We start from the raw sequence: 16,432 nt of genomic DNA on the forward strand, positions 1-16,432 counted from the left end.
TATTTTTTTGAACTGTCAAAAACGCAACGCCAGGATTTTGATATTGGCTCCTGTGGATGTGAACAAGATCGATTTCAGGAGCGAGCAGGTTTTCGATAATTGAATATTTATATATATACTCTCAGACAATTTCCTTCTCATGCCCCGATAACAGCTATTCGGTCCAGTCTCCAATTTACACAAACCATGGCTACTCCGCAACCCCCTCTGCGGTTCACCTCCCATCGCCAGCTTGCACTCCGCCTTGTTCTCTCGACCCTCACTGGGCGTCCGGTTCATATATCTCAAATCCGGCCGTCCGATCCCATCCATACGGGGCTTGCTCCCCATGAGATTTCATTTCTACGACTCCTCGAAGCTGTTACCAATGGCTCACACATGGAAATTTCCTACACTGGAACCATCGTTCTCTACAAACCGGGGCTTATAACAGGGAGCGCACCCGGGTCTGGTGCAAGCGGGGGTGTGATAAAGCATGAGATCCCTTCCAACTGTGTTCGCGGCATTAGTTATTTCTTATTACCAATGTGCCTCCTTGCGCCATTCTCCAAAGCACAGTTTAATATCCTCTTCACCGGTCCTGGTGTCATTACCTCCTCCACCCCAACCGGCGATATGTCTGTCGATAGTGTGCGGACTGCTATTCTTCCGTTATTTTCTCAATTTGGCATTTTCAACAATATCGAGCTGCGTGTGTTGAAACGGTCAAATCCCGGCCCCAATGGAAAAGGTGGAGGAGGAGAGGTTCAGCTGGTGTTCGGTCACCAGGTTCGACTTCCGAAGACGCTACACTTGCTAAACCCCGGTAGAATAAAGAAAATACGTGGTGTGGCATATGCTGTAGGCGTATCTGGATCTCATAACGCCAGGATGATTGAAGTTGCGAGAGGCATCCTGAACCCCCTTTGCCCCGATACCTATGTGTTTTCAGACGTCTCTTCGGCGCCTTTAGTCGCTGCACCGACCAGAGATAACCCTTCTAACAAAAAGAAGATGGGCCTTGGGTTTGGGCTGTCTTTAGTCGCTGAGTCCTCCACGGGTTGTTTATTTTCCGCTGATGTGGCCTCGTTACCCACCGGTGGGGAACCCCCAGAAGATATCGGGAAACGGTGTGCGTACCAACTCCTAGAGTCCGTCTCAGTGGGTGGATGTGTCTCGAAGGCTGCGGCTCCAACGATGATAACGCTGATGGCGATGGGCTCTGAAGACGTAGGAAGACTGCAAGTGGGAAGGGATGTCATCGCGGATGAGTCCATGGTCCAGTTCGCCAGGGACCTAAATAAATTCGGTACTCCTGGGTGGGGAATTAGGGACGCACCTGGAGAAAATGACTCAGGGGACGTGATCATTAGCGTTGTTGGCAGAGGAATAGGAAATGTTGGGCGGAAGATTGCCTGATTAACTCGTTTCCGATGAAGCAGGGGGGCTCACTGCCGCCTGTGCCCTATCCCCTCGCAGAGCTCCTCATGTGCGCTGGGCGACTCCATAGGAGACGTATTCATACCAATACTTTATTAGATATATACCCCTGTATGGTACATCGCACGGATCACACTGCAGCGACTAACAGGTTTGGACCGAAATAATCTGCCCCTTCCGGCCGATCCGCATTGACACAACATACCTCCGTGACATGCGCTCAAAGCGCGAGGACAGTATACGGCCTGGCTGGCATTTAGCACCCACCGCCGTGCACCGCAAGTCCGGGTTCAACAAAAAGAAAGGAAGGCCATCCGGGTCTTATCAATATCTTCACGTGTCGACGTCTGGTTCTTTCGCGTGGGATGAAAAAGATATGCGAGAGATGGCAGGTGCGCGCGATATGGCCATGGCACCTTCCTGGCCCATGGGATGTATCTCCACAGGAACTGATATGGAAGGAACCAGAACAAAGCTTGGGGCTGCTGGTTGAAGCCTTCCTATATATATCAAGCTTGACAACCCCTTAAAACTTCTTCCTCGACTCGTTTTGTCTCTCGGCTTCACGCTCTTCATCACTTAATGTATAATATTTCCGCTCTGATACCATCGGTCTAGAATGCCAGCTATCAAGTCAGCCATTCCCACATTTCCTCCACCTATACTTTGTGTGATCTTCGAATCATCCGCCATGGGGGTGCAAGGGTGAACATCCATGACTTGTTAGTAACCTATCTACGAAGGTACCGGTACCCAAGTACTAACAAGTAATACGCCAGTGATTCAATTTGATCCCTCAATCGAAGCCGCCCACCTAAGCATCTCAGTTGAGCTCCACCGCAGTTATCTCTGGCGATGACCGTGAACCGGCTTAATACCTCTACAAATAGCCCTACGGGTCCGTGGCCAGGTATCCTCCTGATCATGAACAATGGGGAAATCTATGCAAGTTGGGACAATTTAGGGGGACATCATTGTTTCCTCCTACATATAATTAATTAGAGGGGGGTGAGGGAGGGGAGTCAGTGTCGCAAGACAAGACTACAATTTCTTATGATATTTTCAAAACAATTGTCTGATCTGCCAACTCGTGGTTCTCTCTTAGGGTTTATTCACACATAGACAAGAAATTTACCTGTCTTTTGACCGGGGGAAAACTGCCAGAAGGAGCCATAGTAAAATCAACTATGAGGCCATAATAGATCAATCGGTATTTGTTCCTTTGATGGCTTGCGTAGGACAATAGGCAACAAAAAACGCGTTTTCAGAATTGATGAAAATAGTTAAATCACAAGATAAACCAAAAAAAGAAAAGAAAAGAAAGGGGGCACAGCGACTGTACACAGATATAACTTCAGAAAGTGAGGATGTAATTCAAGAGTTAATAATGAAGGGGAAAAGAGATAAATAAGAGAGGAGACAAAAACAATAGAGGAAAAAGTAGAAAGCCCAAAATGCCGTACAAAAACCACCGCCATATTATCCCAGTTCCATTTCAGTTGAAGGGTATTTTTTTGGTTGCAAAAAAAGGAGGGGGGGGGGAAGAAAAAACAAAGAAAATGAAACAGGAAACAGGAAATTGTTGAAGATAAAAATATATATAAAAAGAAAGAGAAAAAAGAGACAGCAAAGTAAAATAAAATAAAAAGACGAACACACCTAATATTTTTTCTCTTGCCTCCTCACCTATATTAATCAAGCTTACTTCTTTTCAAATGCAACCTATTATTATTAAAATTTTTTTTTTCTTTTTTCTTTTTTGTTTTACTTTCAATTTTGCTTTCGCTTTACCTTTTTTGCTAATGCAAAAACAAATTTTTTTTTTCTTTTCTCAAAACACACCATCCCATCGCAACCAACCAACCAAGCAAACTGGCAAACAAGCAAAATGCCTTTCCCTTGCCCCTAACCCCGGAGCTACTTTTTATTATCCACTTCTCTTTCCCTTCTTTCATCCTTGCTGACTTCGTTTTCTCGTTGGTCTGGCGGTCACATTTTGCCCCATCACACCCGTTGGACAGGCGCATGAAGAAATCTCCCATACATAATCCTGACTGATGGTTGCTTTTTGAAAACAACTTACCCCCAAACCGTCTTCCTATATCTGTCATGGAGCATTCCATATAATCCATGACCCATCTCCCTCGCACTGCCCAACTAGACGGAGTCACATAACCTGTCCAGAAAATACACCTGTACATCCTTGATGTTATCGGATGGCGAGGGAAGTTGGAAAAAATGAGAAATATAATAATAACAGAGGAAGAAAGAGGAATGAAAACGTAATAATAATAAAATAAAGTGAAAACCTCGTGAAAACCGGGTTTCACTCACTCAAACTCGGACTTCTTACTTCAAAAGCACACGCACAAACGAGGCAAAAGGTAAACAACAAACGAAACTAGACACAAGAAAATAAAATATATAATAAAATAAAATTTAGAGGAAAAATGAAATGGGCAGGCGAAAGCTCCAGAAATCAGGTAACAAATTATGCCTCAAGCCTCCACAGCCTCCGCTTCCCCTTCAGCAGGAGACGAACCTGACCTCTCACCATGGGCCTTGGCCCCTACTTCCGCTGGGACATCTGGCATAGGCTCATCTTCATCCGCTCGGGGAGTGGAAGTAGTACCACCAGCAGCCTCATCATCCCCTTCAGTCACCTCTTCCGCCTTCCGCCCATTGACCTGGTTGTGGCCATTTGCCTTTGGTTTAGGCTCAGGCTCCTGTTCTTCCTTCTCCTTTGGCGGGGGGATATCAGAATCTAGCAGGGTCTTCCATTTGTTCAGGATGTTTATGGAGCGGCCGCGGAAATTGAATTCCTCGTCCTTGGGGATCGAGTTCAATTTGATAATGGCCTTCAACACTTTGTTGATCTTGGTTGTGCGGATGATGCTGACCTCAAGGTCGACATATGATTCCAGTTTCTGGATGAAGTTAGACATTGACGCCATTTCCTCTTCTTTGGGAGCCTGGTCACGTGTGAGGAACCCTTTTTGGAGTTTGTGGCGAAGATAGAGAACTGTTGGGAATCAGGTCAGCACAGCTCTTTGGTGCTGCAAATGTGTTGGAACTGATGTAGAAAATAATATCGTAGAGCAAAAATTAAACCGGGGCAATGGATGATGATAGATAAAATGTTTTACCTTCTTTCTCCTTCTTCAGCTTCGCTTCCTGTGGATCAATCGGCTTCTCAACCTCAGCTTCCTTTGGAGCTTCAGTAGCATCTTCATCACTTGTTGCCTTTGTTTCCTTTTTGCTCTTTTTGGCACTGGTGGCCTTCGTTTTAGCTGGTTTGGCTGCAGTTTTCTTGCCTGGCTCACCGGTCGCGGGAGTCTTGGGCGTGGTCAACTTAAGTTTAGTGGCAGTTTTCGGGGTCTTTGCGGGCTGTGTTGTGTGCGACCAAAAACAAAACGAATCCCCATTAGCCACCTGTCCTTTCCATCAAAGCACTCAAAGCACCACCCAAAATGCCGCGCCCGAAGGTATGCGATCGAGAAATCGTAACTCCACAAAATTTCGGGGACATCTGCTTACCTTGTCGCTCTCAGCTTCGCTCTCACCATCCTTCTTCCGTTTCTTCGTGGTCTTTCGTTTCTCAGCTCCTGTCTCTGCTGCCTCGTCTTCGTGCTCATCAGCTACATCCATGCTCTTCCGCTTTTTCTTCTCTTGCTTCGCTGCCTTTGCTGCCGCGCGAGCTTCACGTTCCTCTTGGTCCTGCTCCAATGCCCGCTGATGGTCGGCAAGCATATCTTTAAAGTATTGAAGATCATGGTTCTCGGCAGCTACGTGGTAGGCTTCAATCAGGTTCTTCGTTTTTCCCTTCTCATTTACATCTTTGCAGGACTCTGGGTCGAGGGGTGTGAGGTCTGTGTTTGGAATCCAGGCGCTGAAAACATATCAATTTCTCTTAGCTCGTACTTCCGATATTTTCTAATCCAGTAATCATACCATGCGGAAGGGGTGGGGGGGGGGGGGTTGGAAGAGCCCAGCGCATTAATTCCAGCTGAGGGACATTGGGGAAAAAGGCCAAAAAAAGGAAAAGAACTCCACTCACAATTCATTAGTGTACAAGAACATAATGGGAAACGTGCGCTCGTGCACCCGTTTGCCCCCATCACTGTAAGCTTCCCTGTACGTGCCATCCTGCTGCTTCGTAGTAACCGGACGCGTCGACAAAAGTGAGGGCGGTAGCATCTCCTCATCACAGATTATCGATGGCCAGGGAGCGTAGCTTTTCAGACGAGCTATGTAGTATTCTCCAGGTTTGGCATCGAGGTGTGTAATTCGAGCAGAAGACTTCTTCCTGTTCAATTTCTTCCCCTTGGTGTCGCCCCCGGTTGACTTGCGTTTTGCGGCACTCGATTTTTTAGACGCAGCGGGTGTCCCGTTGGCGCGATCTGCGGTGGGAGAAGCGGTTTCAGCAGTCTCTTCCGCCGGAGCAGCACTGTCGTCCGTCTTTTGCTCTTGTGTTTCAGCGGCTGACCCAGGCTTGGCAGCGTCTGTTGAGGCGTCCGTAGCAGCGGGTTCGGGTTTTTCAGAAGCCGCAGCATCTGTTCCTTGCACGTCGACAGCGACAGGTCAGCAGAAGAGGTAAAGAAAGAGGGTACTCCGTCTCTCCAACAAAAGGGAATAATAGGGGGGTTGGCGGAATACAACGTAGGGAAGGGGCAGGAGGATGAAGCAGGAGCGCTTACCGGCCGACGCGTCTTCAGGCTTTTTTACATCGGCCTGCTCATCTTTCTCAGGGCGTGGAGACCCAGGAGTATTGGGAGCAGCGTTTGCTGATGGCGTAGTCTCGGGGACCGAGTCGCCTCGGGATGCGGCGGGGTTTGCATCCTCTGCCATGGTAGAGAGAAAACAGAGCAGATGGAGAACAAAAGAATAGGAGAGCTGGCGTAGGGCGTGAGAAGAAAGGCGATGATGGCCAGGCGAAGGGGTGGTCGACGGGGTGGATTGGGCGGGTTAATGGGTGGAGGGAGTTGAGGGCGAGAGAGTTGTGTGTTTGGCGTTGGGAGTTGGCGGTGGATAATAAATATTATGATTCCTTGGGTGCGTGAAGATCGTGGCGTGAGACAAGAAACGCGTGTGTGGAAAGGGCGCTGCGGCAAGACTCGGGGGGCGACCAGCAGAAGAAGAAGAAGAAGAAACCACCACAACGACAGAAAGATAGATATATAGATATAGATAGATCTCAGAGATGAGACAGCAGTCTGCTCTGCTCTCTATTTAGCCTTGGCTAAGTAATTCGTATGAGGGTATTGTTCGAATTCCAGAGAGGGCTTCTTCTCCCTTTATCTGCCCTGGATTGGAGTGATTCACAACCACAACGAAGGGGGGATAATAATAAATGGAGGGGCTTCTTCACCTTCACAGCTTCGGTTTCTTCCCTCTTTTTTTTTATCTTTCTCGTCACTGCTAGGAAAATCCCCAAGCTCTTTCAAACTTTCAAAAATAGTAAATGAATAGAAAAATCTCAAGTACAATGAAGTAAAAGGGTTGCTGTGTTCAATACAGCCCCGTTTGAACCTTTCCTTTCGACCAAAAAAAAAAAATAAAAATAAAAACCAACAGTAAAGCAACAACAGAAACAAAAAGCAATAAATCCAGTAGAAAGTCAGGCAGGCAGAGAGATATATGATCAATATCTCCTCCCCTCTTTAGATTTTTTGCTTGCTCACGGAGGGGTATATATATAGATGCAACCACAGAAGTATATAGTAGGTAACTGTAGAGGAATCCTGGAATTATCGTAGAAAAAAAGACCTGGTCTTCTTTTTATCCAAGCAGGCCACCAGCTGGAAGAACCCGTAGTAGAGTACGTAGTAACAGATCACGGAGTTGAGTGAGATAGGAGAGGGAATGAAGGGATGATGATGATGATGATGATGATGCGAGGAGGAAATAGAGCAGCATCAGCCCGCTTTATTTAATGGTCAAGCCATCGCTTACCCTCCCTTCCCTTCCCTCCCATCCATGATCTGAGAGCTCTGAATGCTGTGTTCGTTCCCGTTTTACCGCTCATATATATATAGATATAGAGAGAGAGAGAGAACTTGTTTGATTTATTTACTCTATCTATTATGTACTTGTCTATTCATTTTATTTAGCCAGTTCTTAAAACGTCATTTCTGGAGTTGCAAGAGTAGCTCTTTTAAAATCCGCTTCAGATACAATAAGTGTTTCATTTAATAAATAAATAAGAAATAAATAAAACAAAATAACAGACTCAAACCAGAGTTATCAAAAACATATCTAACAACCGTCTGAGCTCTTCGTTCGTCTGAATCGAAAAAATACAAGCTGCTTGTAGTTTGGTTACTACGATTTGGCCGTGGCATTTTCCAGAACAGGACGTGCGAATACGCGCATGGAGCACGCCGCCCGATTTTTGTTCGCTGAATGAAAAATGGTGCAGACAAAGACTACTAGCAGCCAGCTGGGAAAGAAACTCCCTCACCCATGAACGTCTTCTACCACCGACCGACCTTACCAAGGTAGCCTTAACTCAAAGATGACAAGACATTTGGAATTTATTCCACATCTTCCCTTCCCTTCCCTTCTTCCTCCATTTCTCTTCCCATCCTCATTTCTCCTTTCCCGCTCATTCTTCATCCTAGCAACGTGGAGGGTATCAAGACTTTGAAAAAAATAAAAATAAAAATAAAACCTACATAGCCAAACCAAGCAGAAGCGAAAAGGATCACCAAGTTACATCCACCTCCTTCCCGCGAACTGTCCATCCATCCATCCATCCTCTTGCCTTGCTTGGTGCTCGAGAGAGGCTTGCCATACCAGATCCCGACCCCTGCCAGTGTGGGGTACCTCAAGGGAAATCAATCAGGTCGTATCCGGGTACGAATTTGAGCACCGGGCAGCAAGCAGCAGGCGCCAGGAGGTGGTGGGGGAGGAATTTCTGCCGTAGGAAAAAAACTCTCACAGGAGAAAACGAGCCGTTGAACTTTTTAGGTTTTGATGTTTTTTTTCCCCCTTCTTTTTCCAAGACACACAAGAAATCCCCGAACTGTGCGCATCACGCACCTAGCTGACATGATTAAAAGATAACCAAACCTGTATAGAACAAGCGGTGCTCTGTGGCAGTCATTTCGTTTCCAGACAGTGGAGCAAACACGTCAATTGAGAGAAGAACAATGAAAAGGGTGGCATCATATCCTAGGACTAACAAGAAATACTATACATCAGCCAGGCATACAGAAAAAGAATCACAGAAACAGGGCAGCATGGTCGGATTTTCAGATGACAACATTAACATGGGGAGAAGTTGCTGTTGGGGCTTCTGATAATGATACAGTATCAGGTCCTGACCAACAAATTCTCACCCACCAGGAAATCTGCTGAACCTGACAAAAATAACAAGAGTGAAACATCCACAGGCGGCGAATGGTATATCTAGTCGCATGGATATAATAACCAATGAGCGAATAACCAATAAAAACAAAAAAGCGTAATGAAAAAGTCAAAAAAGGGACTTGTGCGTAATTTGGTAATTCATAGCATCTTTGACGTGGTCTCCATCACAATCATCAAAAACTAGCGAAGGGCGTAGACAGTGAGACCCTTGCTCTGGCTTGTGAATCTTCAATATCCAAAAAAGATAATCCTCCAACGGAAGGAGGTTTAAAAGGACAGAATTTCCCCACCATGCTAACCCGCAGATAATCGCGCCGGCAAACGCATCGAGAATGAAATGGTTAGCGGTTGCCACTATCGCAACGAGAATGGTAAACGGGTACGTAATCCCGACAACAATAGCTACGATGCGCTCCCAAGCTAGGGGGCGGATTTTGGAGGCGAGGCCAGGGAGAGAAAAGTTGAGAAAATGTGGTAGTAAGGCTCGGGATCGAGTGTGCTCAGAAGGAAGCGGAATGGTTGTTATAGTGATTCCGATCATCAGCGAATATCCAAAATGTAGAGATGGCATGGCGGCTAAAAGTAAGTAGAGGAACAAAGGGTGAGCAAGAGACTCCACACATATGGAAGGCTGTAGATCTTGACACTGACCAAATTGATTACAAAATTTGTTCTGCGTCCAAACACTGCTTGCACCACCAACCCCGTGAACTGTATCAACAAATCCATAGCTCCTTGAAAACTCACCAACCAACCCAGTGACTGATCGATCGCTAAGAAGCCGAGGTGGCATGCACGGCCACAGCGTGAATACCACAAATGCAAGCAGGTTACAAAATGCTAGAGTCCGCCTGCGAGCTTGATAGAGCTCTGAACCTGTAAGGACATTGCTTTGATAACCCTCGAGCTTCATGGAATAACGGTCTGCAGGTCGATTTCTCGTGATGCTGCAGTAGTAAAGCCAAACAAGGAAAGCAATCGTTCCAGGTATATGAATAAAAGAGTAGAGCCAATTAGTACAAGTCAGTAGTATCGGGTGGTGGAGGAAATAATGTTGTATATGTAGCTCCCAGAATATGTGGAGACTTTCCTCTAGCTTTATGAGTTGTAATGCATGCTTTCGTGCGATGTCCACTGTTGCATCTTGAAGAGTGACCGCGGTGAAGGCTCGCGCAAGTTGATATGTCTATATATAATGTCAGCATATGAATTTAGGCATAGTTTCATGTGTTCTGTAAACTCTAGCACAAAAGGTGACGTACCCAATACACCAATGTCCAGTACCAACATTCCACTAAAAACGGGAATCTCCGAAGAAATCTGCTGAAACATCGATTCCGATATTTAGCTGTATTTGGCGTCATAACCTCTCTCTTCCATGACCACAACCAAATCTGGCGAGTTCTCCATGGCGGTTCTTGATCTAGAAGCAAAGATGGAGATAAGGAACAGTACAAGTGGGTTGACATCGATCCATCGTGTGTACTGGTAGTCGTTGATAACCCATCCTCAACGCTGCCAACTGTTTTATCCGTGAATTCATCACTTGTAACCGAACTAGGCCTTGTTGTATCGTGGGTAAATGGACGGGATATCTCAGATGATCGGTTGATCCATGTTCCCCCCACAAGCAGTGTAATAACCACCAATGGTTCCAAAAAAGTCCCGATCCCCATGCCCTGGATTGTAGATATGGTCAAAGAGGCGCAAACAGAATAGAATAAAACGTGCACAGATGTTGGATCGCGAGATCCAGAAACCAAAACAGGAGGTAATAAGTAGTCAAAAGGGTAGCGATCTGAGGTGGAGTCCATACGCCGTTAAAAAGAAGAAAAGAAACCGACGAGGAATCCGCAAAACCTCACCACGATGAGACGATATGAGATGTTTCAAGAGATATCATTCAAAGCATCGCGGAAGCCATTATTCATGAAGGGATATCCGATGTTAGGATTGGTCTCTGGGCTCCGAGTCACTTGCCTAAAATATGACAATAAAAACCAGATAAAAGAGGATGCAGATAACTTCTCATGGTATCATGTATAGCATAATAAAGAAAAGAAAAGGTACATGCCATCTGATGCCTGAGAAGGGCAAATATAATGGAAAAATACCATTGTTGAGCCCAGCCATTCATTGCGAAGGAAGTTGCACACCTCGCTGACCTCTGGGGCGCCACCAATGGCAATCAAAAGGAAACCACATTGGATACAAATCCAATTCTACTCTTGGCTGTACAACAAAAGATCGATATCACCCAACTATTAGAGGCATAATAGTACATGTGGAACCTGAGATAGGTGCGGTGTATAGGGAGGCATTGTCGTAGATCTGAGATCGTCTTTGCCATGGAGGGGGGCAGGCAGCAAAGGCGATGTGGGAAAAGCCAGAGCAGAAGGCTTGTGAGCAGATTTGAAGGCATCCCGTCGTCAGAAGCAGAGAGTGAGGCTCCATATTTAGTTTCATTAAACGCAAAGGGGTTCCTAGGGCCTTCAGCCAATATGCTAGAGTGAGTACGTGAGAGATAGTTGATACATAGCTGAATGAGACTATGTAGGTAGGTTAGTTAAGTGAGGAGCTGGGTTGGTAATGGATGACTAAGATATAAATCTTGGCGGGGATCAGTGGCAACTGTTGGGGGTCCCGCGGTTGGTCGGCCCTTCTACCAGCAGGCGCTGGTGGTGATTGAGCTCTTTTGCCCCAGTAGCCTACAGGTTATGAGACCGTTAAGCGTGAGCCCCGCTGTGGTCAACATGCATGGGTTCAATCCCAGAATGGACTTAAAAATTCCTAACAAATACCCTGGACATTTTAACAGTGCCAAGAGACATCCCAGGAGTGTGCCCTAGAAGTCCCTTTGAGCCCTAGGACTGAGTGGTCCAGTCCATTATTAAAAGGAGCCATTGTGGGGAGGCCACTGAAGGGAGCCACTGAGGGGAAGTACTGTACTCTGTGGTAGCTGGTCCGAGGGGGGGTGTTGGGGGTCCCGCGGTTGGTCGGCCCTTCTACCAGCAGGCGCTGGTGGTGATTGAGCTCTTTTGCCCCAGTAGCCTACAGCAACTCCTTAATCATCTCTAACAACGAAATCTCTTATACGTCGGTGAAGCATAGTCCGTTAATTTATCTAATGGCATATACAGCTAGGAACCTTCAGGTGTTGACGCCTTCATCTAAGAAACCCAACACTTCTACGAGAATAACGTTTGAAAGGATTGAGCCATCATCGTAAACTTACTCGTATCTCACTCAATGAATCTGTGTGGTTGAACAGGTTGAATAATATAAGTCGTGGCTCTTATATGCAGATTATTATGCTCAAATTGAAGGGCACACATCGCTCAGCAAAGGAGAAAGGAAGAAAATAGTAGTGGCTAAATTAGAAGGAAATATATATAGAGAATACAAAAATCAATGTACAGTGCAGACAGGTTCCTAATGTACGGTGACTCCGTTATTATGGCGGGAAGGCATAAAATGACAACCTGGTTGACTACCCTTATTTTTTTATATGAATTTTTATGTTTATCTTTAGTCCGTTGTAGCCTCAAGAATGACATCTGCAGCCTTCTCGCTGATCAGATAGATTGGCACGGCAATGTAGAAGCCAGGTATCTTGGGGAAGACAGAGGCATCAACAACACGCAGACCCTCAACGCCACGGACGCGGAACTTGGAATCCAACACAGCCATCGGATCATCGTCGGCACCAATAGGACACGTGCACGAGGCATGGTGGCCCCACGCTTCGTTCTTGATGAACTCCTTGAGGCTCTCGGTGTCATTGGCTCGCTCAGTACCAGGCCAGACTTCCTTGAAGCTGCCCTGGATGGGCACGACGTTCTTGAAGATCTCTCGCGACAGCTCCATCCCCTCAACAACGGCCTGTAGATCCTTCTCGTCAGCATCGTCTGTCGTGACGCCAGCGTCGAAGTAGTTGAAGTTGATCTCGGGCATGTCGCGGGGATCCTTGGAGCGCAGCTTGACAGTGCCAGCATTGTTGCGCGTGTGTGCTTTGAGCGGGATCCAGGTCCAGTGACGAGCGTCGGAAAGGCCTTTAACGGAGTAGCCGGGATAGTAGCCGGGGAAGAAGGCTGGGGCGCCAGATATAAGGAGATCGGGATCACCGCTTGCAGCAGAGGAACGTTTGACCACTGCGACAGCAAGGCCGTTGGTGGTGTAAGTTCCTTTTCCAAGAGCCAAGTGGCCGGTCAAGTACTGCTCAAGGCATGGGTCTGGATCGGTGGTCAAGAAAGTACATTTGGAGGTAAGGAGGAAATCGGTTTCGGTCTCTGCAACAAGACCCATCTCGTAGCGGTCCTGGAGATTCTGGCCAACTCCGGGGAGGTCGACGAGGACTGGGATGTCGAATTTCTTCAGCTCATCCTTGGGCCCGATGCCACTGAGTTTCAGTAATTGAGGCGTATTAAATGCTCCGGCAGAGAGAATCACTTCTCTGGTAGCGGTGGCGATGCCTGGGATTCCTTCCTTAGCGCCAGAAGCACGAGGGTCAGCTGAGTAGAGACTTTGTCCCTTGAGGAAATCTACACCAACGGCTCTCGGTGCAGGGCCAGAGTTATCGAATCGAACATTGGTTACAAGGGTATTGAGGGCAATGTCCAGATGGTATTTCCTCGACCCATCTTCGTTGACTGCATTGGCGGTTTGGAGGATGAATTCGCGAGGACCATTCCGTTTATACTCCGGAATATTGACCGCGATGGGGACCTGGTATACGGCCTCAGTGGAGTCACGGAGCGGGGTGTCGACGTTGATATCAGAAAGCAAAACCTCCGCCAAGCCAGCGACGGTTGAGATCACTTTGCCGACACTTTTGCCCATGGCAGTGCCAATCGCAACGACCAGGGAGATAAGTTTGAGATCCTGCAAAACGAGGCCCAAGTCTGTTAGGCTGGTTTCGAACCAGCCTTCGAAGCCGTGGCCGAGAAGACCATTAGGCATATATCGCGAGCGTTCCAGACGCTGAAAGAGTTTTCGCATCTTCTCCGGGGCCCAGGAATCGTCATCAGTGATGGTCTGGATGTTAAGCCAGTCACTCTTGTGGGGATAAACACTAATCAATGCGTTGTGGGAGGCGCAACCTCCCAAAGTTCCGGCTCTTGGATATAGAATCCCCAAAGGTTCGGCATCTGCGGGTGGAGTCGCTCCGACATGAAATTGGCCATCAGATTTCCTGTAGGTAAATTTGGAGTCCTTCTTTTGGCGTTCGAGGTCGGGGTAATGGTTAACCCAGTAGTCCCAGCGCATTGGCTCATATTCTGTTGATTGCAAATGAAGAGCTGGGGTCTGATACACGATAGAATCGCCCTGGTCATCGCCAGCTTCTATCAGAAGCACTTTGTGCCCTGCAATGGCAAGTCTAGATGCGAGAGGGCCCCCTCCTGGGCCAGATCCGACAATGACATATTCATATTCGTCTGTGGTATTGGACGATTGATGTTTGTCATAGACACCATTAAGGTGGTTGTGATGCTTTCCGTGAACGCTGCTAGAAGTGTCAGTAGATGTCACATTTTTTAATAACTTCGTCTGAACCAACTCCTGACACTTACGTCGCAGCCAGCACGTCAGAAGCGACGAGAGCGAGCAAGATAAGGCCCTGTCCAGGGAGCATATCGTCAAGAGGCTTGGCCGAATGTAAGTGAAATATCTTTGCAAATCGCCGCCGGCTACAAGAAACGCAGCCTCACAGAAGGCGAAATGTTCAAGTTGCAAATGCCCGAAGACGAAGCAAAGGAACAAAGAGAAAAGAGAAATAGAAACGAGAGACGATACGCGGAGGAACAAGTGATCAAGGTAGCAACAGACTGACTGGGCTGCCCGACACGGAGAACTCAAACTCTTTCCAATCCCCCTTTCTCTTGAGCTCCCGTGAAGAGCAGGACTTAACGTTGAGCATAAAAGGCTCCGTGGAGTCTGGAGTTAGAGCTGGAGCTACGGATATTGGTGGAGATAGGTGGATGCTATGAGTATTATCCATTGCAACAGACTATGTTAGTAATGATCTCACCCTCCATCGGCCAACTTACACATGCTAATGGGGTGGGGTGCTTTTTTATTTATTTATTTATTTATTTATTTTTTTCCCGCAGTGGATGGCGCTCCCGGCGTCCGCGTCCCGCTCGCAGGGGACTTTCTCATCAGGCGCCGGGGTGAACCCAGCTGCTGGCGGCTCAGTTTGGTTTCCCAGCAGCCTTCCAGAGTTGGGATAGGCTACACTCAGATGTGGTATGAAAGTGTTCTGCATGATATAGATCTTCACCCCTCGGCACGGCTCAGAGGTAGCTGGCCCTGGGACACTCATGAATCCCCTGCTCGATATCCTGGTGCTAACCTATTCTTAACAGATGACGGAGCGGGTGGAATTGAGTTCAACATGAATGCAACATCCCCTGACGATCGCATTTTTGACCCTGGTCCCGTTCGCTCGTTCAGGTGGTGGGATGGGCGGAGTAAACAGCAGGACGACACCACCCGGAGTTCTACAGGATAGGCCTCATGTTAGTTACTTCGGCCGGAAAAACATTCGGCGTCAGCTCTAGCATCGGTGAGAGAAACAATCCGATGAAGGGGACACGGAGTTACGCAGCGTATAAAAGATCTCATACTGATACTGATACTGATGATGATGATGATGATGATGATTGTCCAATATTTCTCAAGGCTGTATCTACCTTTGCGTACCCTTAACTCCAACCCAATACCAACCTCTCGCGTTGAGTGCGATGATGCCTAGAATAATCATAGGGTTGGAAGCAGGAGGGCCAGGCGCTTGACCAGGTTTCGCTGCCGGTAGTCTCCACACAAATTGCGATTTTGCGATTTTGCGATTTCGCTCAGACGAACCGGTTATATTTGTATGACTGTTACGAACCGTCGTCGACCGTTCAAACTCAGCCGTTTCTCAATCCTGAATGGGCATCATGGAAATGGAGCTCATCTTCGGCGCCCTTCACAACACCCCTTCAGAGGCTCTCTAATGCGCCATTGGTAGCTAGTCACGACTAAGGAAATCCGTCGCATGGCAGTTGTCGATCCTAACTTCGGACTCGACGGAGAAAATGTCCCCGCCAAGTGCGTTTTGCGGAGTGTTGGAGGTATGGTTGTCAGTCTGTAGGTTTCGCAGCGATGTTCAGGAAGTCTTCTAGAATGCTGAGGATCGAGTTGGGCCCAATAACAGCAAGGCAATACCCAAGAAAAAAAACCAAGAGGGAGCCTTTTCTGCCTTTGAAACAATACTCGAATCGCAATTATTCGTTCTGTTCTGCCACGCGAAACTTTTGGCTCCACTATGCCTATCTGACGAACTGTTATTTTGGTAAAATGCCTGCCAGGGCTGCTAGGGATTTCCCGCTTGGGCGTTGAGGTCTGGTCGGAACCTTAAAAAAGAGCTTGCATGCCGATCATCTGCCAGGTATCAAAACTAAGCTGCACAATATCCATGGAGTAAGCGCTAAATGCTCCAGCACGGTGGGTGGGATTAGCACAATAACAAGGTACCACGGCCCCAGCCAGTCACTTTGCATGATCATAAGTTAGTTCAAACTCTCATGTTCATACTTGCCTCCGGAGTTGGGGGAGCTTCGGCTCGGGTAAAGGCTGAATATGCTAAGATTGCGGCTGG

General features: G+C 47.3%; 5 protein-coding genes across 7 annotated transcripts; 2 read left to right on the forward strand and 3 right to left on the reverse strand.

The window, feature by feature from the left end:
* The first annotated feature begins 19 nt into the window (after window positions 1–19).
* On the forward strand, window positions 20–3,136 carry BDCG_08048 (18S rRNA biogenesis protein RCL1). Its single transcript, XM_045423816.1, has 2 exons — window positions 20–2,141; window positions 2,199–3,136. Exon 1 carries the CDS (start codon window positions 187–189, stop codon window positions 1,396–1,398), a length of 1,212 nt encoding a protein of 403 aa, XP_045272675.1. The 5' UTR covers window positions 20–186; the 3' UTR covers window positions 1,399–2,141; window positions 2,199–3,136.
* On the reverse strand, window positions 2,139–7,438 carry BDCG_08049. 2 transcript variants are annotated; one of them, XM_045423818.1, is made up of 5 exons: window positions 6,117–7,438; window positions 5,477–5,972; window positions 4,957–5,308; window positions 4,566–4,806; window positions 2,139–4,441 (listed from the first exon to the last, which is right to left on the reverse strand). In XM_045423818.1, exons 1-5 carry the CDS (start codon window positions 6,265–6,267, stop codon window positions 3,918–3,920), a joined length of 1,764 nt encoding a protein of 587 aa, XP_045282399.1. In that variant the 5' UTR covers window positions 6,268–7,438; the 3' UTR covers window positions 2,139–3,917. The 2 variants fall into 2 exon arrangements, with proteins under 2 accessions (XP_045282399.1, XP_045272676.1); XM_045423817.1 differs by having other exon boundaries at window positions 2,371–4,441; window positions 5,477–5,978; window positions 6,117–7,313.
* Window positions 7,439–7,591: 153 nt separating this feature from the next.
* BDCG_08050 lies at window positions 7,592–11,317 on the reverse strand. Of its 2 annotated transcripts, XM_045423820.1 has the most exons (3): window positions 10,053–11,317; window positions 9,442–9,976; window positions 7,592–9,366 (listed from the first exon to the last, which is right to left on the reverse strand). In XM_045423820.1, exons 1-3 carry the CDS (start codon window positions 10,602–10,604, stop codon window positions 8,897–8,899), a joined length of 1,557 nt encoding a protein of 518 aa, XP_045282400.1. In that variant the 5' UTR covers window positions 10,605–11,317; the 3' UTR covers window positions 7,592–8,896. The 2 variants fall into 2 exon arrangements, with proteins under 2 accessions (XP_045282400.1, XP_045282401.1); XM_045423819.1 differs by having other exon boundaries at window positions 7,676–9,976.
* Window positions 11,318–11,877: 560 nt separating this feature from the next.
* On the reverse strand, window positions 11,878–16,428 carry BDCG_08051 (choline dehydrogenase). Its single transcript, XM_045423821.1, has 3 exons — window positions 15,483–16,428; window positions 14,361–15,290; window positions 11,878–14,293 (listed from the first exon to the last, which is right to left on the reverse strand). Exons 2-3 carry the CDS (start codon window positions 14,420–14,422, stop codon window positions 12,319–12,321), a joined length of 2,037 nt encoding a protein of 678 aa, XP_045272677.1. The 5' UTR covers window positions 14,423–15,290; window positions 15,483–16,428; the 3' UTR covers window positions 11,878–12,318.
* Window positions 15,013–15,301, forward strand: BDCG_17721 (uncharacterized protein; the record flags this gene model as incomplete). Its single annotated transcript, XM_045426797.1, has 1 exon — window positions 15,013–15,301. The coding sequence occupies exon 1, from the start codon at window positions 15,032–15,034 to the stop codon at window positions 15,299–15,301; it is 270 nt and encodes an 89-aa protein (XP_045282402.1). The 5' UTR covers window positions 15,013–15,031.
* Window positions 16,429–16,432: the final 4 nt, after the last annotated feature.

This window comes from Blastomyces dermatitidis (assembly GCF_000003525.1).
Source record: "Blastomyces dermatitidis ER-3 genomic scaffold supercont1.10, whole genome shotgun sequence".
Taxonomy (NCBI): Eukaryota; Fungi; Ascomycota; class Eurotiomycetes; order Onygenales; family Ajellomycetaceae; genus Blastomyces; species Blastomyces dermatitidis.

Excerpts from the sequence above, each read along its gene's own strand:
- BDCG_08050 (XM_045423819.1), bottom strand. The coding sequence starts at position 10,604 with ATGGACTCCACCTCAGATCGCTACCCTTTTGACTACTTATTACCTCCT. Across the intron at positions 9,977-10,052 it reads ACTGGACATTGGTGTATTGG|ACATATCAACTTGCGCGAGC; the intron begins GTACGTCACCTT and ends CATTATATATAG.
- BDCG_08049 (XM_045423817.1), bottom strand. The coding sequence starts at position 6,267 with ATGGCAGAGGATGCAAACCCCGCCGCATCCCGAGGCGACTCGGTCCCC. Across the intron at positions 5,979-6,116 it reads GCCTGAAGACGCGTCGGCCG|GAACAGATGCTGCGGCTTCT; the intron begins GTAAGCGCTCCT and ends TCGACGTGCAAG. Across the intron at positions 5,309-5,476 it reads TTCTTGTACACTAATGAATT|CGCCTGGATTCCAAACACAG; the intron begins GTGAGTGGAGTT and ends ATATGTTTTCAG.
- BDCG_08051 (XM_045423821.1), bottom strand. The coding sequence starts at position 14,422 with ATGCTCCCTGGACAGGGCCTTATCTTGCTCGCTCTCGTCGCTTCTGAC. Across the intron at positions 14,294-14,360 it reads TCTGACGTGCTGGCTGCGAC|CGTTCACGGAAAGCATCACA; the intron begins GTAAGTGTCAGG and ends CACTTCTAGCAG.
- BDCG_08048 (XM_045423816.1), top strand. The coding sequence starts at position 187 with ATGGCTACTCCGCAACCCCCTCTGCGGTTCACCTCCCATCGCCAGCTT.